Here is a 26169-nt window from a genome sequence, read left to right on the forward strand (position 1 = left end):
TCCTGAAACCAAATTGAAATGATGATATTAATCCTTTAGTTTCTAAGTGCCAAACTAGTCTAGTGTTTATCATTTTCTCCATCAGCTTACACACACAGCTGGTAAGAGCTATTGGTCTATAGCTGTTTTCACATGAGTTTTGAATGTGGCCATATTCAAAACATTTGCGACACGGTTTAGGATTTCTTTTATATTTTTTAACCTGCATCCTCTCATGGCCAACAATGATAGTATCAGGTAGGTAACTGGAGAAGAAGGTTAAAAGGATAGCTGCATCCTCTCCTAGTTTTTTTACGTAAGATACACAAGGAGGACATGGATGGAGAATCTCCTCCTCTTCAAAAACATACAGGTCTTTTGAGTATACTACCCCTTTCAGTGTGTTAAAGAATCTGTGGTGCAATACATTCGATATTTCCACTTTCAGGGGGTTTAAAATTTGATAGCAAAATTGCTTGGGTTTCATTACCAGCTTCTATTAGCAAGTTCTTTCCATAACGTTTCAAATTTCCAATGGGAATGGAACCTACCTTGCTCTCAATACATTCAGCAGCCTTTATAACATTTTTTCCTCCCTCCTTGTAGCTAGCAATATGCCATATAGGGGTAGGAAGCGCTCTGGTACATGGGGCTGGTCCATGTTCATTCTTAGGGGTAAAATCAAATGGCTCATCATTTAAATTTTTCACTGAAAACACTTTCGTGCTAAGAACCGAATCATTTAAGAATGTGGTTATCATGGAGTCTTTGTCGTGCCTCACTAGCTTCCAAGGGTGAGGAAAATTTAACATAAGCAGAAAATGACTGCTTGTCTTTTTATAGAAGTAATTTCATTCTTTCCACTTTACCAAAATGTTTCATTTCATTACACTGTACAAACACTTACAATCTAATGACAAGTTTATTTTAGTGCAATGAAGGACTATTATTAGGATCAAATCCACCAGATTTACTAACACCCTTGTGTCTCAGGATTTGGTTCTGTCTGATAGCCGAGCTCATATCCATCTTCATGCCAGAGGTTGTTGCCAGTGCCAGTAAGTCGTCGGATCCAAGGGAGGGAAAACTATTGTCCAAATCCATAAAATTATGCCAGTTCAAATTCAGAGGTCAAAAATGTGCGCACCCAACACCTAAGAGCCCTGCTGAGACCCCAACAACGCATCAGAAAGGGAAACCCAGGCAGCTTCTAATGCCTAGTCTCACCACCCCAACAAACCATCAAAGCCCACAAAGCAATCCCAGGATACTAAGCACGCACGCACCAGACCACCACCTCACAGAAACCGTTTCACCTACACACCCAAACCTGTTTGGTTTTATCAAGAAAGTATCGTGGATCAGTCAGGTATTTGCATTCTCCACCAATGGCACAAGTGAGAGTTGACTCCCAATAGTCCAGCCCATACCCTACCATTTCGGGATAGATCAATATGCTTGCAATGGCCCAGGTATAAGCCAATCCGCCTGCTGGGAGTTCTGCCCCCACCAATGGGGACTGACTCCCACTCCAAATGTATTGGTGGGCTTCCGGACAGAAGCCAGGAGTCCCATCCCCACACAACAGCCACCCCTGGATTCTGATGCGCTGATCCCTGGAGATGGTTCCGCCCTCAAGATGGCAATAGGAAAATCCCATCACTATCTCTTAGGTCCAAACCATATTGGGTGGTGACTCAACCACCACAACTCCCACAATTAGCTTTGAATGCAAACCCCTTCCAAGCACAATCCCTTCTTAGACTCACCTAAGCAGTAAAATTTTTCAAAAAGTGGAAAATTCCACTAAATTACTCCCAAAAATTTCCAATATTTTTAATACATGAGACTCTTGGACTCAAACCCGGGAATAAATTCCAGGGGTTCAAGAGCCCCCTCACCACGTCAAGGTGGTCTCACTTTGAGGGGGAGGTACCATTTTGGACACCATTCGATTTTAGCTACATGAAAGTTCCTGATCTAGATGTACATTTTATTTGATTGCTTGCATGCTTGCACCAGTAAACACATGTGTAGACACCAAAACTATGTTTATACCTTGTCAGGAGACAAGGATATGCTTAAATTGAAAAAATGGCAACCATTTTGGACGACATCTTGTTTATGTTTATTATAAGCAGTTGATCTAGCTTTATATATTTTTAGATTCCCTGTACCTAAAAATATAGGAACAGACAATAAATTTATATTTGTATGTTGTCCACAGGCAAAGTTATGCTAAAAGTGGGAAAATGACAGGCATTTTGGACACCATCTTGGATTTCAAAAGTTTCACAAGAGAGATTACTGGGGACTTTTAGTATGTGATTTTACACAAAATTCTGCACCTATACTGCAAAAATCAGCTTGTTACCAGCTGATTATAGCTAATACTCTTAGCCTAGTATCTATAGTAATACCACTGGAGCCATTCCCTTCTCTAAAGTCCCAAAAACATTCACATGTTCACACCAAAACCAAATATTTATGTATGCCTTTCTGCAATAAAAAATCTCGTTTAAAATTACAAAATAATTCCTGTTATCTCTTTATAACAATAATATTTGCAGATTAGAAATGTTGTAACTAATTGAATTTGGTAACCAGGCAGTAATATTCATTGGTTTAGTGGAAGCGGGTTAACTGATGGTCCCTCATTTACAATGAAAAAGAATTAAGCCATAATATAGTATGCCTGTTTCTAATTATTATACACTTTTATTTAGCTTGCATTTTTGTCTGCTTGTTCGTTAGTCTTGGTCAAGTTGTGTATCTCAATTTTTGACCTGTTCCCTTTGTACAATGACCTTGAAATTTTTCATGGTTACTAAATCCCAGTGACAATATAACCTTACATGATCAGTAGGTCAGCAGTGATCTCTAGTGACCCTACATAGACCTCTCTCCGTATCTCGGGATTTGTATGAAACTGGATTTTTTACAACTACTTTGACTCAGTAGAATAATTTAATTACTCTAAGGATTTTTCAAACCTCCTTTGGCTTGACAGGATATCAATTTTGTCAGCAACAATCATAAATCGGATACAATTTCTGCCAAAACTAAAAAGTATAAAATAAAAAATAAAAATAAAAATGTAAAAACTCTTATTTAAATGCGCTAAAGAGGGAAAAAATTTTTTGAGACAGATTTTCTTATAATTAATCTTGTCTACAAAAATGAAAGCATGGGTGCCAAACATGGAAAAAATGCTAAAAGAATAAACAAATATATATTTCTTTTCTTGTAGCATTTCCTTCCATGTTTGGCGCTCATGCTTTTATTTTTGTAGTCATGATTTATTGTAAGAAAATCCTGGTGTCTCAAAAAATTTATTTTTCACCTTTTAGTGCATTCGAATGGAAAGCAAAGCCGCTGGAGACACCAGAAAAACTTTCTCCCTTAGGGTTCTTCGCTGGCCCCTCTCCTGTTCAATATCTACATGAACTACCAGCCATCCTTCTGAAACCTGCAACGTTTCATCTACGCAGATGACTTATGCCTTGCACCAAAGGCTAGAGACTTCCTGATGACAGAAAGACGTCTAACCAAAGCTCTCACTGAAATGTTGGCTTACTATAAGTCCTGGTTCCTCATTCCCAATCCTGGCAAAGCCCAGTCTGTTCATTCCACCTCAACAACAAGTAAGCCAAAAGGACACAACATTCAGTGGAAAGGAAAGATCCTCAAGAACACTGTCCATCCTGTATATCTCGGAGTAACCTTTGACTGCACTCTCTCTTTCATGGAGCATGTGGTGAAGCTTCGTAAGGTGTTGTCACGTAACAGCCTTCTCAACATCTTGGGAACTTTCACATGGGGTGCTGACCCAGACACCCTCAAGCAGACGGCAGTTGCTCTGTACTACTCGACAGCCGAGCACTGTTCAGCTGCGTGGGCATAGTTTTCCTATGCTCACAGAATCGACCTTGAGCTGAATAAAGTGTGCTGCATCATCACCAGCACGATAAGAGCAACCCCACTGCCAGCACTGTACAGAATGCTGGGAATATCGCCACCAGATGTACGTCATGAAGCAAATGCAAAGATGGAGCACGACAGGCAAACGTCCAACACACGTTATCCTCCATTTGGCCATCAAGAGTAATATCGAATACTGAGATTTCATCGAAGCTTCGCAACAGTAACTGGTCTTGTTGGACTCATGATCCAGACTTATAGACTCTCAAAGTGGAAATTGATTGATTGACTGATGCAAAAATGTACCATGGCGTCCCAACAACTTAGGTCATCGACACCGGAAATATACAGTTACGTAATTAAAAAATAAATAAATAATAAATAAGTAAAAAAATTAAAAATGTTCTACTTATATACACTTAAGTTTCAAGTATGATATAATTTATACTTTACTATAAAAATTTATAACTTTTGTAAGAAGCCTGCTTCCTCCACAAACCTAAAAATACCACTCATCTGACTAATAATATTCCTTCCAAATACCCTGGAGAGAAGGTATTCACCTTCCTCATTACGGCACTCTGAAAGGAAACGCTCTCTTATGTCCTAAAGACTGGGACACTCGACCAACAAGTGTAGCACAGTCAGAGGAACTAGGCCGTCATCACAGAATGGCTGGGGATGTCCAGCCATTAAATAACCATATGTTAGGTGTGTGTGACCAATTCTTAAGCGGCAACGGGCCGTTTCCCATCCCCTCTACATTTTGCTGTAATTAAAAGGAATTGCTGATCTCGTAATTTCCAACCTCTTTTGATTGCTTTCTACAAAATTTTCCCATATATTTTGCCATTTCTCTCGGGCTTTTTTTTTTACGTAAGGGAAAAAATCTCTAAACGGCAATGCAATACTTCTTTGTGGACCATCATGAATTGCCTTTTTCGCTAGCTTATCAGCCTTTTCGTTTCCGACTTCTCCTGTGTGTGCTGGTACCCAACAGAAATTTACGGTTTTCCTTTTATGGTTAACTAAAAACAACCATTCTAAAATCTCTAAAATCAGAGAATGTTTTGAATAAAAATTCATGGCTTGAATCGCACTTAGAGAATCTGTGAAAATAGTAAAATTGTTTTCTTCACAAAGTAAAGTTTTCTTAATTGAAACTAAAATGGCATATAACTCAGCTGTAAAAATGGAGCAACAATTAGGTAATGATCCGCAGAGTTCAAAATTTGGAAAAACTGCTCCATAGCCAACACTAGTAACAGATTTGGAACCATCAGTATATATACAGATATCACTTTCATGCTGAGATGCATGCTCTAAAAAAGTAAGTCGAATCACTTCCTCTGATATATTCTTCTTGGACGAATTAAAGTAGTTACAATATGTAATATAAGGTAGCTTCCAAGGTGGGATTACTGAAAACTTGAAAGACAGAACACAAGTAATGGTTATGCTTAAATTGGTCATGATTTCCCGTACTCTGAAGGCAAATGGGTGTGGTATTTTGAGTGGTCTCTAAAATAAAGAAAATATCTTTCATTTCTGACTGCAATGCTAGCTGAAGAATTTGGAAGTCTCTAGAACCTAATCCAACTTCGCACCAGCAAAGTCTGGAAATGGAGATCCAGAGGAAGCTCTCCAGCATCCACTAACATACTTTCAATGGGAGAGGATCTAAAAGCTCCTATAGAAATCCGAATGCCTGCATGATGAACAAATTAAAGAGCTTTTAATTTAGACAGAGGGGCAGATGTGAACACTTCGCAACCATAAGCTAACTTTGGTAAAATAATAGCTTTGTATAATCTGAGGAGCTGCGTTCAGTCAGCACCCCATGAAGTGTGAGATAATATTCTTAATAGATCTAGTGCCTTTACACATTTTGTTTTCAAGTTAGATATATGGGAAGACCAATTAATCTTGTTGTCAAATATTAATCCAAGGAGTTTGGTTTCTGTCTTACAAGGGATTCGTTGTCCGTTTATAAATAAATCAGGATCGGGATGGGCTCCTCTTAGGCGGCAAAAGTGTACTATTACAGTTTTGGTGATAGAAAATTTGAACCCTCTTTTCTCAGCCCATGTGACAACTTTGTTAATATTGAGTTGTAATTGCCGCTCTGCTACTGCCATCTTTGAGGATGCAAATGACAAGGAGAAGTCATCCACAAACAGTGTATAAAAATATCTTTAGAAATTATCTTAGCAATGCCATTAATTGCTAATGCAAATAGGGTGACACTCAAGACACTACCTTGAGGCACTCCTTCTTCTTGGTAATGAACAACCGACATTGTTGCTCCAACTTGCACCATAAATCTTCGCTATTTTAAAAAGGATTTAATAAAAAATGGTAGTTCTCTCAAATCATAATCGTACTAATCTTGTAAAATTCCATGCCTCCATGTAGTATCATAAGCTTTTTCCAAATCAAAAAACTGTAATATGATGTTGCTTACTTGCAAAAGCTTCACAAATAGAGTTTTCCATTCTTACTAAAACATCTGTAGTAGAGTGCATATTTCTAAAACCACATTGAGCTTTGGAGAGGAGGTTATTGCGTTCCAGATACCACATCAAATGAGTATTGACCATTTTTTCCATAACTTTACAGAGACATGATGTTAAAGCAATAGGACGGTAACTGCTTGTTAAAAGGCTATCTTTTCCTGGTTTGGCAAATGGTAGAATCCTTGCTAATTCCCACACTAAGAGAAATAGGTGTTCTCTAAAAATTCTATTTATTATACTGAGGGTAAACAACTTAGTACATTCTGGAGTGTGTCTTATCATAGCATATGGGATATCATCGGGACCAGGAGCTGTGTCTTTAGAATTTTTCAGAGCAGATTCAAACTCTTTCATTGTAAATGGTATGTTATACAATTCCTCTTTAGTAGGTGTGAAATCAATCCTTTTTTGTTCCTCCCTCCGTCGGTATTCTGCATAAGGTTTGTCATCACATTTCTTTGAAAACTCTGCAAAATAACTGGCTAGCTTATCTGCAATAATCTGAGGATCAGCATCCTTGGTATCATTGATTTTTATTTAATACTGGTGGTTTTGATGGGATGTATTTACCTGCTATTTTCCTTACTTTCCTCCACACTAAAGTATGAGGAGTTTTGGCATTTATTGAGCTTATGAATATTGTCCAACAGCTTTTTCGGGATCGCTTAATTTTGAGCCTAAACTGGGCTCTTGCCTTACGATACTGTACTTTGTAGTGATCGCATTTGTGTCTTTTATAGCGTGTTTTGGCAACTCTCAGTGCTCTGTGTGTCTTACGGCAATCATTGTCCCACCATGGAACAGGTTTGCACAAAATTACCAGACGTTCTAGGGATTGATTGGAGGCCTGCTACGAATAACGTAGTATTAATCATTTCAATAGCATCATCTATTATTGGAAATTCTTCTGCAGTAGCATCAACAGAACTTGTTTCAGTAAAAATATGCCATTTGGCTTTTCCTACATTCCATTTTGGTAGTCTAGATACTGGAGGACTTTGTGCAAGACTAATAATAATTGGGAAGTGGTCACTGGCATAATGATCATCCATTACCTCCCAACTAAAGTCAATAATTGAATCTTCACTCCATATTGACAAATCGATTGCCGATAAAGTTCCAGTTTGTACGTGGAAATGGGTTGGTTCTCCAGTATTTAATATCCCTACATTTAAGTTATTAATTACTGAGGATAGATGGTTTCCTCTTTGGTTGCTGACTATATCACCCCACATAGGGTCTCCAGCATTCATATCACCTAATATTAGATATGGTGTAGGTAGCTGGTTAACCAGTGAAGTAAAGTCTTCACTAGGAAAGGCAATACCAGGTGGTAAATACACACAGCATATGGTGTATTTTCGTTCTAAAAATACTTGTATAGTTACTGCTTGCAAGTTAGTTTGTATTTGAAAACTGGTATGTGGGATGTCACTGCGGATCATAAGTAGTGCACCCCCATGGCTTCTGTTGTAAGGAATATTTTCTGAATGGTATGGCGAAAATTCATTTGGACAGGGAATGTTATGACTGACCAGCATAGTTTCTTGAAGTGCGACACAAATTGGATTAAAGTCATGAATTGGTAATTTTAATTCTTCCCATTTACTTCTAAGTCCTTGGCAATTCCATTGAATGATGGTTGAAACCTTGTTATCTTTTGGGTCCTCTGACATTGAGGTGCCTTTGGATTAATTTTGGGGATCTTTTGTTCAAAGATTGGGATGATTTCTTGGAATCTACCAACTTTTTTTCAGTGGGGGAGAGAATTGCTGGAGACTCCTCTTTTGTTGATGAGTCCTTTCCCATACATGAAGATTTTAAGGTGTGGTGCCCAGTCTTTAAAGTGACAGATGGGCTGCAAGAATTTGAAAGAAGAGCTGCTGGCTCCTCTGTCTTAGGTGGTGGGCTTTTAATGGGGTCTCCAGAAAGAGGAGCTCCTGGCTCCTCTGTCATAGGTGATATGTTTTTATTGGAGTCTACAGAAAGAAGTAATGGCGTGGCTAATAGCTCCTCAGAGGTATATGGTAAGGCTGCCATTAGCAGCTCTATGGTTGATGCTGGAGGTGGACTCAAAGGTCCATCTAGGATGGAGGAACTTTGTTCCTCTTGAGAAGACAATGGATCTGAGATGACGGTCTTAAAGCTGTCTACTCTAGAGTTTAGGCTTTTACTATCAGGAAGTGTAATACAATCATCACTTTGAGATCTCTTATTCAACTGAGTTCTAGGATTTGAATTATTATTTGATGAATTGTTTTGCATTTCTCTTCTTTTGGTGACTGCAGCAAAGGTGAGAATTCCTGGGTTAAAGCTGCTTGCTACCTTTTTTGCTTCAAAGAAACTAATACGTTCTTTGGTCTTGACAGCCATTATTTCTTTTTCAAAAAGATATTTCTCGCATTTTTTATCTGATGCTGGATGTTCTCCTCCACAGTTCACACATTTAGGAAAATTGCCACATGGTCCATGTGAATCCTGTCCACAGTTTACACATATTTCAACCTCACCCTTTGCTTTCCTACAGCAAAATGTATTTACATGGCCATACATTTGGCAGTGAAAACATCGCCTAGGTGAAGGGAAATATGGCCTAACTTTAAATTGATACCAAGCCACTGAAAGTATCTCTGGGAGTTTCAAGGAATCAAATATTAGTATTAATAAAGGCTGTGGACAGAGTATTCCATGTTCTTTTTTCATTATTCTCTTGACCTCTGTAACATTTTAATCTTTTAACTCTTTTAATAATTTCTCCTCAGAAAATTTCATTAGAGCTTTGGAGAAGATGACACCTCTGCTCTGGTTATAAGTTTTATGAGGCTCACATTTAATCTTGTTACCACTAATTGTTTCAATTTCTTTCAATTTGCTGCTTTCAGATGGTGACTGTACCTCTATCAATAAATGCCCATTCCCTAAGGAGGAAATTTTAGGCTTTCTGTCTAAACATGTAACTATTTCTCTATACATATATTTCAAGAATATCTGAATCTTCTATATTGCCTTCTTCTAAGGACAAAGTTAAACATTTATCATATGCAGTAGGCTCAAACACACCTGGCATTACTTCAATTTTCCTAAGCTTAATATTTTTTTCCTTGTTTAGGTTTTTCCTCCTTAATCCAAAACTATACTGGTTTGGGTTAGAAGGAGTATAAGGGGCCATTTGTCACCAAACTAGATCCCTTTCCAAGAGGCTGTACTGAATTGTCCTTTTCTGAGCAAGATGTTGTCATCAGTGTTTGGGGGAGGTTTATATATATGGTTTGCCATAAAATGAAGAAAATTAATTTCGTCCAGGCTGGGGTTCCTCTCACCAAGGAGGCCCAACTGGGGGAGAAGCAAAATTGTCACACACACAGAGGTATGGCTTGACATAAAAATTTCCCCTCGCTCGACCACGTCAGGTCTAGTTTTACGGGTGGAGTGGCATGCCATCCTATTCCATCCTCCATCTAGTTAGAAGAGCAGTCAATTCAGTAATCCAATAACATGCCAAGGTTCTCAATGAAAGAAGAAGAAGGGAAGGGGGAAAATTTATAGGAGGAGGAGTAAAGGAGTTAAAGGTCCCAATGTTTAGTTAAAACCACAGTCAGGAGAGTAGGTTTAAGAGAGCATACTATCTCCTGGACATCTCTGAGAGTCTTCCCCTTGGCAAAGATCTATCGAGGAGAGAATGGGTCACTGTAAACCGAGCCCAGGCTAAGGTTGCCAAGACTGGTGACAACCTTGTTAAGTGGGGAATCAGTCAAAAAGCAGACTGTCCATATGGAGAAGACCCACAAACCACCACCCATATTCTTCTCGAGTGCCCCCTAAGCACCCACTGCACAGATGTAGACCTTAAAGTAGGTAACATCAATGATGAGTGCATTTTAATAAAAGCGTGTTTAAATTATTTTTATTATATCTGTAATTATTACATTTTGACCCTTTCTTTAAATGCTAGTACTGAAGAGCTGGGACTTTTACACTAAGTAAACATCACGATTCATGAAAGCAAAGGGAGTAGGATGAGGGTTTTCCCAAAGGGAAAGATGGCTTCAGAAATTTGCCTGACCGACATGTTTAAATTATTACTATATTTTGTTCCCTAGAACTGATGATCAGCAGTAGATATTAATGTAACCAATGACTTGTGAACAACAGCAAGAAAGCCAATTAAGATTAGTTTGATGAAATCAGTTGCGGGTGGGGGGGACCAGGGCTAGTTGCATACAAGGGTAGGTTGATACACTGTTAATATCTTCATTATATGGCAATAGTTGACGCCGAGGTTCTTCACACTATTAGGCTTTAGTATCAGCCTTATCCTTGTCGAGTGCAAAAAAGTTTATCGCCCGTTTGCGAAACTACAAGCAAAAAACTGTTTTTGTATACCTTGAGTAAATATTATGACCTTTCATATTGTTTTCATAGACCTTAATGAAACTCGTGTTTATGAAAATTAATGTGATTTTTAAAAATAACAATCTTTATGCTTCATATGTGATTAGATTTCATTTTCCCATAATTCAAATGAATACCATAATTTATGAGAAGGAAAATAGTTCGCTCGGGGCTAGTTGTTACAATCAGTAACAACTTGCCCAGAAAGATATATAGTTGTATCTAGTCGCCCAAAAGAAAATCCACAGGATACACCTATAGTTGTAGAAGACCATATAACTCCCCAGTACATAACAAGCCTCTGAAAATATGATACTAGACCTTGTTACTAGTACAAGCAAGGATGGTTTAGATAGGCCATACATTTACCAATCACCTCCTCCTCCTATAAAGACAGAACTAAGACCTACAAGAGATATCTAAACCCCAGAGGAGCTCGACCTTTTAAAAAGGCTAGCCCTAGAATGAACAAAAGATGCAACAAAAGAAGAATACTACAGAAGACAACAAGGATTCACAAGGAAAATGGCTCAAGAGTAAAACCAGTAAAAGGAATCTGAGTAACAAAGGGTTTCTGAAGTCTGGTGGAAATAAAAGCAGAAACAACATTGAAGATTATTGGTAAATAGCCAAATTCAGTCTCAACATTGAAGATTACTGATAAATGGCCAAATTTAGTCTCAGGGGAGCAATAGGTGCAATGCATCAAATGCAAAGCTTAGGTCAATGAAAGTTGCACAAATGAAATTGCTCATTATGTAGATATGTGACATGTGTACAATGAAGTGTTAACTGATTTCTTTTGGTTTTTAAAGGGTGTGATTCTTATTATATTTTGTAACAATATACCCCATGGACTTTAACAACTTGCCCCGCATATGGGGCAAGTTGTATACAAAAAGTTTTTCTGCTATTTTCTATTATATTAGAATTAAAGAGTAAATAACCTTTTTGTTACATGAGTATGATAACACATATAGCAACCTTTTCATAGCATAAATTTGTTTAAGAGTCCTTCATTAGATATAGAATCAGATGTAAAAAATGTAAAATTGTAACAACGAACCCCGGTCTCCCCTACTTGCCTATAGAAGGACTGTTAAAAGTTAACACCAAAAAAAATCATAGTGCACATTATGAGGGTTTATGGTAATTCGTTTCTCTTATTTTTTTCATAAATAAGTTTCATTCACATCTTGACATCTGCTATAAATGGACATATTTTAATGTATTATGAATGTAGATTATGCTGAACTAGAAACATATTTTCAAATTATATATTATTCAAGCATTAGTAGTTGTTAACTGTGCGTAATCATTTTTAATATATTTCTAATCAGGTGCGTAGTCAATGGCCAAGAGATGAAACTTGCCGATACTTTTTGTCTGTTCCTGTCGATGACATCTGAGGACGGAAAGGATGACTCGAAAAATAGCAAATCCTGCCCTTTGCTGAATCATGCCATCACTCCACATGTGACGTCTGTGACAATATGCTCTCCTAGCCTGGGTCAGTCAAAGAAATATTAATTCAACAGTTTGGACCCCTCTCTCTCTCTCTCTCTCTCTCTCTCTCTCTCTCTCTCTCTCTCTCTCTCTCTCTCTCTAATGAAGGGATCCTCATCGGATGCAGGAAAATATTTTGCTTATCTTCAAGATAATATTTTCCTCATCTTCAAGATAAAGCAATATCTCTAAACAAAGCGATAACTGGTATTTTCTACATCAAAATTTGTTTACAACTTAAAAGAGACATACTGTCTTTGCTAACACCAACTACGTTACGTTCCTATAACTGCTACTCCGAAAAACTGAAATATTTTTTTTTACTGGGATTACCTAGCATCCAGCTACGAAGCTAGCCTGCCCCAATATGTTAAACTTCTTTTGTCAGTCATAATTTACAAGTCAATTTCCTAAAGTTTGGGCTTAAGAAAATAACTTACATTTTATTTAAAACAGAAGTGCTTTCGTACATTCCCAGTAGGTTATGTTTCAGGAGGATATTTATAAGCCGTCTACTTCAATTTGACTTTAACCGTCAATCAAACGTTTGCAACTATGCTCCCTGTCTACTCTAGACAATTATCGCATATGAATACTTTTAATCTATACATACATATTAATTTGAATGTATGTACTTCATTAGAGATCCGGGTTTAACCTAATTTTGTGAATGTATACAAACTGACACACACACACACACACACACACATATATATATATATATATATATATATATATATATATATATATATATATATATATATATATATATATAAATGCAAATACCATGAATGGAAATTGAAACAAAGGAGTTGTTGTTAAACCTTTCGACACAATGGTCTGCTAGTACTGCTAGTAAAGGACCATTGTCTTAAAAGGCCTAGCAACCACTCTGTTGTTTCAATTTCCTTCATGGAATATTCCTTTATCTTATATAAAATATACCAGCTGACCAACTCGGCACTGCCTGGGATATCTCTGATTACAACCAATAAACTCTCTCTCTCTCTCTCTCTCTCTCTCTCTCTCTCTCTCTCTCTCTCTTGGGTCGCTATTATTCTCAGTGACCTCCAAAACTATGAATTAGACACCAATATCTGTCGTTTTAGGTTATTTTTACATGCCACCCCCCTCCCACACTTCCTAATCCTGCCCTTCCTATCAGGGTTCAACTTGAACTTCAAGGGCATCGGGAGGGTCACTAACACTAGTGTCTTTCGTTTTTGTTTAGTCTCACATGTCACCCTCTTCCCACCCACCCCTTTCCTATCAGGGCTGAACTTCGACTTGAGAAGCAATGGCAGTGTCACTATCCATATCAGCAACATTGAAAACTGTGGATTAGACACTAACATCTGTCACTTTCGACTATTTTTAGACGTCACCCCCTTCTCATCGCCCTTACTATCAGGGCTGAACTGGACATGAAGAGTATCGTGAGTGTCACTACTCTTCTCAGTGACTTCTAGAACTGGATTAGTCACCAATATCTGTTGTTTTAGGTTATTTTTACATGTTACCCCCTTCCCACCCCTTCTCATTCCCCCTTCCTGTCAATGCTGAACTTGGACTTCAAGGGCATTGGGAGGAGTCACTATTCTTCTAGTGACACTAATATCTGTTGTTTCAGTTACTTTTACATTCCCCCCTCCCCACCCCCTTCTCACACCACCTCCCAATCAGAGCTGAACTTGGACTTAAAGGGCATTGGGAATGTCACTATTCATCTCAATGAACTCAAAAACTATGGATTAGAACCAAGATCTGTTGTTTTCTGCAATTTTTACATTTGCCCCTTCCCACACCCCAACCCCCTTTGGTGCCAGATATGTCTTAACCCCACAGTGTACATTCCCAGATGGTAAGTATTATGTATACCAAGTTTGGTTGAAATTGCTCAATGTGTTTCAAAGTGTATGTGGAACATACACACATGCACATACAGACATCCATTTTTATGCATACTATAGATGTGTATATACAGTATATATATAAATAAAGGTATAAGCCACGAAGTTTATTTTTCCTTCGTGGCTTATACCTTTATTTATGGATTTATCACGTTCCAAACTTTCGTGATTCAGTTATACATAGTATATATATGTATACACACTGGAGGGGAATTTTAATAATAAGCGGTTCGTCGTCTTACGAGTTTGAAGCGCCGAACACGAGAACCAAGGAAGTTCAGTTTAAGGCGCGTCACTTAACGTCGTTGGTTCTCGCGTTCGGTGGTTCAGTTATTTCCGAGGTAGAGCAAATTGGATTCATTGTACGTCAATGTTTGTGTATAAAAAATCACTGTGATGTGATAAAAATTTATATATATATAATATATATAGATATATATATATATATATATATATATATATATATATATAATTCTTCAATCCAGGTACCCTTATAGAAGCTGCCTTGCTGGGTCGTGGTTTTAATCTAACATACGAAAACAAAAAGAAAATCCTCCAGTGTTTCAGTAAATTTGTCGATTTCCTACCTACGGGTCCTCCACCAGCATTTCCAAGGTAAGATATTTAAATTAAAACAAAAGTAAATATTCAGAGCTTTCGTAATTAACAAAGTTATTCTTGTCATAATTCGCATAAACGTGGTTAAATAGCATGCCATGCGAAAGCACGAAATTGACTTATCAAAGTTTACTTAAAAAATAACTAAAAATCAAAAATAAAAGTGGGAAGATACAATCAAGTCTTCCTTTGCTTCTCAGACTTGTATATCGTTTTATATCATAATCTGCACTAACCACATCAGTCTGATACTGATGGTGTTTTATAAGACTTGTATAATCATTATCTTTCATAACACTCGTTTCACTGTGAATGCCTTGTTAACCTGAACCGACTAAAAATACTAACTTTGTATTACAGATTAGTACAAGCAATAGCTCGAGTAGGAGACGAAATCAGAGGAACAGTTGGGCTTCACGATGGCCATAATGTTCAAGAGAAAGCGGGATCCCAAGAAACTGGCTGTCAAGTGTCTTCCAATGTTACACCTTTGTGGATGCGCCACCCTATTTTTTCTCCCCTTCTTACAGATGAAGAAATGGTCACTCAAGCTTTGTATGCAGTGCTGACTCCCTTACTGAGTGAAAGAGAAAAAGAGTGGAGACAGGTTTTCAGAAATATATTTGGTTTACAGGAGGAGCAACATCCAGAGAACACCTTTGGATCGACAGATATTGAGAAAATGGTAAAACGGGTACTTTTGGAATGGGGATACAATAAAGAAATAACAAGTTTGTTTGGCAACAGAGACAATGTGCTAGAAAGACAAGATTCCTGCCCCTCAGACATAGCTCTGATACCCCAGGAAGATAACGATGATGATGTCCCATGTATAACCGAAGAAGGGATGCTAGGAATTCAAGAAAGCCTCAAAGAAGTGTCCCAGGAGTCCGTTGCAGAGGAAGAAGACGCACAGGAACTAAGCAGCCACGGAGAGTGTATTTTAAGAGCAGCGCTTCACATGTATACCCTTCTTGCCATTCATCACTCATGCTGTATTATGGCACCATCCGGAGTTGGAAAATCAACTGTGTGGAAGGTGAAACACTTAAAACAACATCGTTTTTGCAGTTCCTCCTATTCTGCTCAAAAATAGACATTAACAAATTGGAATTTCAACCCCAATACGTTTTGGCTTTTTCATACTAAACCTAACCAAAAACATTTGCTTAAGATTTCACTGTCTCAATTGGCAGGTGCTGGCCGAATCGCTAAACAGACTCTGGAGTCAAGAGGCGGTCCGACGGGATGCAGTTGAGCCCAGGAGAGTTTCGTGGAGAGTTCTTCAGTGTGGATCTTTCACATCATCCAACTTTCTTGGTTCTTGGGATCATCACGGAACAAAATGGAGGAAAGGTGTTCTTTTCCAGGCGCTTGCAGAAGCGGAAAATGTGAGACTATTTGTATTTAGCGAGATCAAATTAAATACTTGGCAATCAGTAGAGAAGTTAAAAAAAATCATATTTTTTATTGAATTTAAAAATGTATTTTCAGATAAATCCCGCTCAACACATAAATACCAATAATCCTAGTATTTATAGAACTATTTGAGAATATTATCTTGCACTGCAGACAATTAAATACTATCTGAAAACAATAAAGGTAAGGGCAATATCTTTCATGGACAGGGTGATTAAAATAGCAGAATCCATGCTAGAACATCAGCATTAGAATAAACACACAACGCCTCGGCAGTCAATGACATCATCAGAAGAGTTTCACTATACTCTCAAAATGGGCCCTGTCACTATTTAAACAAGTGCTATAAGGTTACACAGTTAGCAAACCTCACACTTGAAAGATTTCTTTCAGATGCAAAGCGAAAGATGGATCATTCTCGTAGGTCCATTCCCGTCCTCCTTCCTAAGTGCTCTGAATTATATCTGCCAATCAAGGCTCATTTTCAAGGACGAGGCATTACATCAAGTCACTCTGGGGCAGCATGCGCGTATCATTCTCGAACTCGAAGATGAAAGCGAAATGACACCACATATTCGAGTCCGGTAAGTAAGAACTGTTCTCTTCGACCTCATATTCTATTTTCGTACATCCGTTTCCAGTAACAGCGAAATTTCTAAAAGAATGCACCAGAGAATACTTGCCAAGGTTTTCATTAATGACAAGCTACAGAATCATCAAGTTAGATTTCTCTGTCTTCATCACCAAATGTCTTATACCCTAATAGTAACACTATCTAAATCTGTTAATATAAATTTTTCTCCAAGGTGTCCTGTTCTAAGACTGAAGTTTGAGGAAAAAGATATAAGAAGAATGATAAAAATGTGCCTTCATCATGTGCTGAGGGACCTCCAGCAGTTGTCACAAGGCGAAGTAGATGAACTTTCTTCAGTGCTAACAAAAGGTCTTGAAAGTCTGACTTTGCCAAACACTTCGCAGGTATTATTTCATAAATTGTTCCCGATTTGTTCATCATGTTTCCAGTGAATATAATTCCGGTGCAGTACCGAAGACTATTTTCATTCTTTTATTAAATAAAATTCAATATCAAGACTGCTTTCATATGACATCTAACAATTATTCCATACACAGGCACACTTTTATCAAAATATGTACAGAATCCATAAGTAACGGCCAAAAATAAATTAACGTTAAGAAACCAGAATTGGCTGTTCATTTCGAAACCTTTGCTTTTCGGTTTTTCAAATTTATAAAAAAACTAGTTACACTTACAACCTGTTTATTAACGTGCACAAGGAAAGGCAGCGGAGGAAACTAATTATCAGTTTACCAACTTACACAGGAAAAGACAGCAGAGTGTATCTGTAAACTAACAAGGATTCGAGTCACACCAACTACCTCACCAGCCGAAATTCTGGAGACCATGCAGCAAGTGATAGACCTTTTCCACACAGCCAGGCACCCTCACCTTCATAAGGAAGTACGTGAAGGAACTTACACACCAGCCAGGTAAGGTCACATACCGCTTTCTATCAATTCCTTCAAAAACAAACCAATACCACTGAAATCTGGTAGTGAGTTCATGACACAAGATGTGAATGTTGCAGACGCAGATTATCTGTAATTTCGGACTGGCCTTTATATCATTTGCAGTCGAAATGATAAAAAATTGTAAATCTCATTACAGTTTATTTCATTACCTTTACATCTATGTATTTCCTACCAAGCAAGATATATGGATGTCCGCATATTTATTAATAATCTACGATTAAAAGATAAAAATTAAATAACTTTTAAAAACCAGCAGCGAAATGACACTTTCAAGGCCACGTGAATATAATTAAAAAAATATGAACATTTGCATTAATAACACTATTAGGTCTTTTTACAGGTATATTAAGGAATTTTAAACATTTAGTCTATTCACGTGTTTACCACAACTAAAATGCGATATGACTAAGATTCCTCAAGTCTAACATTAGTTTACTATGAAGCTTACAACGGTAGCAATATTATTTGAATTGAGCTGTCAATAAACCACGCATAATGTAGGCATACTGTTATGTAATATATATGTTCGAGGAATGTGTTTGTCTCCATTTTCTCTTAAACGAAAGCACCCACCCACAAGCAATGATGTTTTTTCTCTCATTTCGTTCATCAATGAAACTTCTTCCCCATAAAGAAAAGTTGGCTTTGAAATCCTATAAGAAAATCTTGTCTTTCTTGTAAACAAATGATCTAATATATGATACTATTCATGCTTCTTCACTCGGTGTGTAAGGCACTGGGCTGTCGTACACAAAATAGAAAATTATTTCATTTCTAACAGGAGAGATGACTTTTTACGAGGAATCCGACAGTGTTCTATTAACCCAAAGGCAATTTCTTTCAAAACAACTAAGATTTATGTTTCGCTATTAGTTCGACATTCATTGGTGCGAGAAAAACGGTATTGGCAGCCACGCACCGTCATTCACGTAAACTCCCAGTCCCTCTCTCTCACCTGTCATTTTTATGAAACTGAAATTAAATTGCTAAGTGAAATATTGCTCGAAGAGATAACTTGATTACCATATGAAAAAGGGCTGTACAATTCAACTTGGAAGGGAAATAGGGAAATGCTAGAGATTCAAAATGATCACTGGAGGTCACAAAATGAAGAATATAGCTTGAAGAACTCATGTGTCAAATGTCAGCGTTTACTAGGGACTGATTTCTCCATGAAAGCATCATCCCCTTTAACACCTAAATATAATGGATGTAAAAACAAGAGCCAAACCGGACATTGCAGGTTAGATTCTCGAAGCCCGGCTCCATCAGATGCCTTTTTGGATTACCCAGCTCGAGTGGTTGCTACACCAGAGTTAAGAGCGGGTCTAGATCTCTTGCCCCAGCTACTAGACACTTCAAATCCTCTTCTCTTATATTCAAGACCAGGTAAGTTTATCATAACAAAACTACCGTCAATGAATACCAAAAATAAAAGGAAAAAAATCTTGCAATAAAAATCATGAACACCACCTCACTCACATCTGTGAAGAATAAATAACTATCATTATTTTACTGGCTGCTTTTAATCGCATCAGGTGACCCATATGCACTTTGAATAAATACTTCTGACTCTCGTTTTCCCGATTCACCCGGGAGGAGACGCTATGGATTCTAAGACCAATACTTCATGGCGCATTTTTGTCCCCATCATCAAAGCAAGACTCATTTTTGCAGGTCAGGGGTTAAGTACATTCTTGGATATGTTCGAAAAAAACCAAGCACCAGCTACGAGAGTCATCAGGTTTAAATGCACTCCTCTCTCAACCGCCGAAGACTTGTTTGCGTGCATGACAGAAGCTCTCCTCCCGTCACCATTACCAGATCAAAGTAAATCAACGGTAATTGAACATGGAGAGGGAATCTCCATGAACTGGAATGGCAGAAACCATATGAAGCAATCGCCCCAGGACCCTATCCCAGTCCTGGCACCAGGAGAAGGCGGGTTCTCTCTGCTGATTTTGGAGGATGTTCATCTTCAGTTGGAGGCGGAAGGGACTATCTGGGAGGCATTCAGGTAATATACAATTACAGTTTTCTATTAAGATCATTTTTAAGACCAAAATGACTGACTATGAACTCCATGTTTAAATTCACTGTATTAGCAAAAATATATGAACTCTTCAGCATGTTAATCTTCTCAAATGAACTTATACACGGGCATGATACAGAAAAGAAATTTATTAACATAAGTGATCCATACAGCACATACGTGACGTGTAACGCATGTAAAGTACAAAACCAATTCATTATTAGTGTTAGGCCACAGATAATATAACTCAGAAGAAAAATGTAGTTTTTTTTTATTATTAAAGGATTTTTTGAAGGAAAAAAAAAAGTCTAATATCAAAGAGTGCACAGCACTGATGGTAACACAGTCGCTGAAATTAGAAAGCAAAACAACGACAAACAACGGCTCCCCCATTCTCGGACTTGAAAGATACCCCAACCTCAAAATTTGTTCTTAACCTTCTGCAGTATGCTGTGGTAAAAATGAAGCTGTTCGAGAGTTACTGAAAAAAGATGTCTTAGCATATAATATATTTCCTGACTAATGTTGAAATGGCACAAAAAATGGAAAATAACTAGGAGTCCACAATTAAAACAGTAAACTGTGCAACAATCCTAGATTCCAGCCCAAAAGCTGAATACCAAACAAGGTACAGGATGATATAGGAACAGAAAAACATTCATAGTGCTTGTCCCGAGAACGATGATACAATAAAAAGTAATTATAAGTAACTGGGAAATGTGATACTTGAATGATAGTCTGCTGTTATGAGATTGATGGGACAATAACACCTCCAAATATTGCTTTTGATTTTGTTTTACACAGGTTTATCGTTACTCATACTTACATAAGTCATGAATTGATATTACCAAGAAGCAGATGAAAACGGTGCCTCAGTCCCTCATCTAATATTCATGAGTGTAATAACTACAAATTGGGTAATTCAGCGCTTTCCGTTTGTGTAACAACGAATCCTGTGCACAAATACCCAGGAAGTTCGCTATGGAATTTTTCCTCTAGCCACAATCATGAATTAGATGCAATTCAACACCACAAGCGTCTTGTCCGGAAGTAATTTTATCTACCCAATATTATGCATTGGATAAAATACGACACAAGCCTCTCGTCCAAAATTGAAAGAGGAATTTCCATAAACTGGTCTAATTTTATAACTTTTGAATTCACCATAATCGGACACTACAATTTTGTTCGCGTTATATCATTGATGATGTAATTATAGTTTTGACAAACGTTCACTGTTAATTAAATCACGAGGATTTACATACACCTGGCAATTTTTTCACGTGGACAATCACACACAGCCTTTCACTTGACCACAAAAATGTCATCAGAAAGTCACACTCCATCTGAGTGGGATTGATTCCAAAGTGTTCTGCCAGAAAAAGTTAAGTATATCTTAGTTTTACCAGACCACTGTGCTGAATAACAGCTCTCCTACGGCTGGCCCGAAGGATTAGATACTTTTACGTGGCTAGGAACCAATTGGTCACCTAGCAACGGGACCTACAGCTTATTGTGGGATCCGAACCACTTTATATCGAGAAATGAAATTCTATCCCACGTTGGCTGAGCCGGGAATCGAACTTCGGACCACCGGATTAGTAACTGAGCGCGAAAACCACCCGGCCAACGAGGAACTCTGCCAGCGAGCGTGTTGTCGTGGGCCTTAAGAGCGTTTTTTGCTGCATCAACATCTGTATATGAATACACAGATTCGGCAAGTTGCCGCAAAATTATATATACCTTGTATAATGCGATGGATGTATCTCTACGTAAGTAAAAAAAAAAAATAAAAAAAAAAATTTTTAGAGAACAGCGAGAGAGAAACTGTTGAAATTAATAGTTTCTACTAAATCTCCCTCCTCAACATACAGTCGACTTAAAAATTTGGGTTTAGGATGAAAAAGGCTAAACTCCACACTCACAGAAGTCCTTTGCATTTAGATGCAAAGGACCCAACCCACAATTGCAAAAACGCTTGCACAGGTCCCATGGTAATTTTCTCTGGATAGAGAATTATTACCACAGAAATTCCAGTACCAAAACAAAAATAACTGATTAATGAAAGCATAAAACTATGTAATGAACGGTAAAGTACCATTTTAAAGCCATGTCGATCACAAACAAATCCTTCGTTTGAAATCATCTAATTTGTACAAAATAAAATGACACCAAGAAAACCAAACCTTTGGGGGGTAAAACATATAAACTCTTATTTTTGCTTCAGGCTAATGGTAGAATGCAGTGAGGTGGTCTGCCCCTCGTCGGGCACTAGGTACCACCTCCAGCGCGTGGTGCCTTTATTGGCGATGACGTGCGAGACGACACCAGAAGTCATAGTTCCAACAAGAATTTTTCGTCATTGCATCATCATGGCCTTGCCTCATCATTCCTCTGCTACATGCGAGCATCTCATCAAGGTATTTCATGCTGAAGACGCTACACATTTCAAACGATATCAACTCAGAAATATCCATAAACGTTAGTCTATACTATGCTACTTTTCAGATGTGCACTATTATAAGAAAAAAGAAAAACTTCACTACCAAAGAACAATCGTTACTTAAGTGATAAAATCAATTATCATATTCAATTATTACCTTAGTCCTAGTGCAGAAAGATATGCAACCACTTGAAAAATAAACAATCTTTCTTTATAGAATTATTCAGACAAACGCATCAATGCACAGTTTCAATGCTTTCACATAGAAAGAAATTATTCCAAGTTGTAATTACCGTACAAGCAATTTCACCTATAATTCGAAGATGATTTTTAAATCGGGAAAGACTCCGTTAGTATTTGTTTCAAATAAACGAATGACTAACACACTTCAAATAGATATATGTTGATAATCTAAAGGACGTCGGAAAAAAATTTAATATATTCATTTTTATTTCTCTCAAATTTCTCACCAAAGCTCTTGCAACAAATGGCGATTTAGTAGATTTTATCCATGTTAAATATACAGCACACTACTGGAGAGTTGTACCTCTAACAAGTACATATACTATAGCCATGCTACTAAATAGCCTATTTTTGCAGGTGTGTTTGCAGGACGTCCTGTCAGAGGTAGAAGACGACCGGCTTATTCCAGATGCTACAAGAGATGCCGTCCTCGCGTTGTATGAAGAGATCCAAGGGCCCACACCATCAACCGTCACACCGGCCACAAACCGTTCCCTCGTCACAGAGAGTCACGATGATATCCAAGATCAAGCTACAACCCATGAACAAATTACGGAAGCTCTTAACATAGACGGCGAAACTCATCCCAAACCTTCGAGCACTGATGCTGACGACGATGAAGCCAACACTTCCCGATCTACCAAGAGCGAGGACATCCAAGAAAATCCTCACAGCAGAAATGAACCCACTTCCCAAAGAAAGAAGGCTTCAAAAGGCTGGGCGAATACAAGGGGAAGTGATGGCGACTCCAGCACACCCAATCTGCATCACCTTCTTAAACTGACAGAAGCTTTAAGACGAAATACTCGCATACTGAACTTGACCGTGGGTCAAGCAGGGTCTTTCGTGTACTTTGAGGCCACCAGGGCTTTTGGAGGTTTGTTTGGCAATGAAGAGGAGTTGTGCAATAAGGTGCTGAAAATTACCAAAAATCATTTCAAGGAGGTAATTAAATAACTATTATTTATCTTCTTCCTCCCTTCTTTCGACCTTATTAATCCCACTGTATAGCAGGGTCGGTCGCTCAAGTCAACCTTTTCCATCATTTCAATTCCTTGCATCTTCTTCCACCCGTCCCACCTCACCAATAACATCCCTCCTCACCACATCCATCCCCCTGATCTGCTGACGACTTCCCCCCCCTCTCTGGCATGTTCTTAGCTCTCTCGATTGGTTGTACTTCCTCTCTTATTATTACATGGTCATAGAATCTCAGACAAGCTTCTCTAGCATTCTCCTTTACATTACATATACTACACATTCTTCTTATATTTTGACTCTCCCTCCTTTCCAGTAGTGATATTCCAGCAATCCAGCTCACCATCCTCATCTTGGTTCTATTCAACACTCCCTCCTCTTTCCTCTTAAGTGTACAAGTTTCTGCCCCATATAACAGTGCAGGCCTGATAACTATTATTTATCATAGTTCACTAAATACCATGAAAATTATTTAGCATATTCGTTCATTTAAAATGAATTCCAATAACTTCAATTAACATATTATACAAAATATCAACATGTTACACTAAAACACTACCTGAATGTAATCCTTGTAAACATATGTAATCAGAGTAGCTATAACAATGAATAAATTCTGCAATGTACTGTTATTCAGGTGGAGGAGCATTTAGCTTGGTGGCCAGGAGTTACTGAGGAAGGACGAAAAATGATGATGCACTCAAAAGACTACAGTGAATTCCTTAAAAATGTCCAGGTAAACTTCATCAACACGGTACAGTATTTCATCTGTTTAACAAAAAAGGAGAGGCCTTTAAATTACTGAGAGCAGCAAACGAAGACAAGATAACTTTTCAGGATAACAAATCATCATGGAAAGCAAGCTGGCTGTGTAGAACAAGTTTACTGTCAAGAGCAGTAGGAAGATCCTAACTTTCGAGATGACTAGAGTTAGAACATTAGAACATATAATAACCATCATAAGTTTCCAAATGGTGTGAAGCTACCATGAAAGGTATACTACCACTAAGTCATACTTTTCTCTGATGGTACAATAACGTTAAAAAGCAGAGACCTTTTCCATGCACTAACACTGCTCCATTTTGGATTAATATTTCTTGACAAAATTCGTTCCTAGAAGTGACGAGCTGTGATTACTAACATCAGGTTCTTAAAATATTTCTTTTCAGTATCCCGAGGGCATGAAGCCAATCATGTTTACCAATGCTCACTTCAGCTGTTTACTGAAACTAGTATTAACTATGGAGACGGTCAATGGTCATGCAATAATTCTTGGACCTCCGGGAGTTGGAAAGATGGCACTAACAAAGTTAGCAGCGTACTATACGAGAGCTAGGTAACTTAACATTACATTCTTTTGTCTTCTCTTCATGGTTAAAGATGTGACCAAGTTACAATCTATGGTGAAAATTCTCCTGATCCATCACTTACACTTCTCCCCATTTCATTCATGGCCAAAAACAACTTCACTACATAGCTAAGAAATCATAAATAATAGTAATCAATAAGCTCATACCTACTATGAGATTCAGGGCCTCTATAACACGGTTTTTTCACAATAAATTTTTATCTATGCATTTCATAAATATAACGCTTATTCAGAATACATATTATATCTACACATAAATTTTGACTGTATTCTGCATTATGTAGGCTGAATAAATTTGGTACTTATAATGTAAAAGTGACTTTTTTTGAAGACGGGCCAACTTACTCAGAGAAAAGGTTTTGAACGCACCCGTTACGTAACTTATGACAGCATTTCTTCCCTCTTTCTCGATGGATGATTGGCTATACGTAAAGAAGGCTAAACCTATGGCAACAATGACATACAAATTTAAGTACAAGCAAAGCAGTACACCTTTATGAACTCTGGAACCTCTCCACTGATAATTGTCATAATGAACAAACCAACAAAATCTGTTAATAAATACAAAAACACTTCGATTATTAGTCTAACTCCCAAAATAGGTTTCCTAAAAAATTACAGTTTACTTTATAGGTCACAATCAGATTAACAAGATGTAGGGAATAGTTGGTAATTTTCAAAAACATAGTAGACAAGCTTGATTTGATAACTGCTATATCCAATGTCAAGCAAATTTAATTTATTGGCTATCTACCTATTTACTGAAAAAAAAGTAGCCGGTACCGTATATTGGCTTTAAACCTTCACCAATAATTATCGTCAGAATGATGACTTCATGAGGCTCCACCCACTTTGGCCTCGTTATAATTCAGGATAACACTGAAGGCTACCATGGGCCTTGTTGGATTAGAAAATTTAACTTCTGGCTATAAAAACTAATTTCTCGAGTAGTTGTAAGAAGTGCTAAATGATCATCAAGGATACCAGCAGTTGGCCTAAACATTTAATTCATGTATATTACTTCTATAATGTTGCGGCACTACTGCTACAATAGTATTACTACGCTAGCACTGATACCCCACCCACATCTATGTATCGTTCCGCCATTCATAAAGTCTTTGGGTTTCAGAGCCGATGGAGTTTCTATCTGGTGGATGGGCGGGGCAACATTTCGTCAAAAGGTGTTTACCTTGCTTACGTAATGAATGTTTTTCGACTCTTGGCTCGTAATCATTGGCCATGGCGTCGGCTAGATCATTTTTACTCTATAAAAATTAAAACTATCGGGTTTA

General features: G+C 37.8%; 2 protein-coding genes across 2 annotated transcripts in view; both read left to right on the plus strand.

The window, feature by feature from the left end:
- Window positions 1-12338, plus strand: part of LOC135199646 (dynein axonemal heavy chain 6-like) — a 125733-nt gene extending 113395 nt beyond the window's left edge. Inside the window, 1 exon segment of the mRNA XM_064227803.1 lies at window positions 12149-12338. Coding sequence (XP_064083873.1) covers window positions 12149-12338 — 190 coding nt within the window.
- Window positions 12339-14214: 1876 nt separating this feature from the next.
- LOC135199647 (dynein axonemal heavy chain 6-like) overlaps window positions 14215-26169 on the plus strand; it is a 159546-nt gene continuing 147591 nt past the window's right edge. Inside the window, exons 1-12 of the mRNA XM_064227804.1 lie at window positions 14215-14228; window positions 15203-15881; window positions 16039-16233; window positions 16655-16845; window positions 17068-17239; window positions 17604-17770; window positions 19056-19201; window positions 19490-19829; window positions 22072-22264; window positions 22888-23475; window positions 24146-24244; window positions 24678-24844. Coding sequence (XP_064083874.1) covers window positions 14215-14228; window positions 15203-15881; window positions 16039-16233; window positions 16655-16845; window positions 17068-17239; window positions 17604-17770; window positions 19056-19201; window positions 19490-19829; window positions 22072-22264; window positions 22888-23475; window positions 24146-24244; window positions 24678-24844 — 2951 coding nt within the window. The remainder of the gene's footprint in view (window positions 14229-15202; window positions 15882-16038; window positions 16234-16654; window positions 16846-17067; window positions 17240-17603; window positions 17771-19055; window positions 19202-19489; window positions 19830-22071; window positions 22265-22887; window positions 23476-24145; window positions 24245-24677; window positions 24845-26169) is intronic.

The sequence above is a fragment of the Macrobrachium nipponense genome, chromosome 26 (genome assembly GCF_015104395.2).
Source record: "Macrobrachium nipponense isolate FS-2020 chromosome 26, ASM1510439v2, whole genome shotgun sequence".
In the NCBI taxonomy this organism is placed as follows: Eukaryota; Metazoa; Arthropoda; class Malacostraca; order Decapoda; family Palaemonidae; genus Macrobrachium; species Macrobrachium nipponense.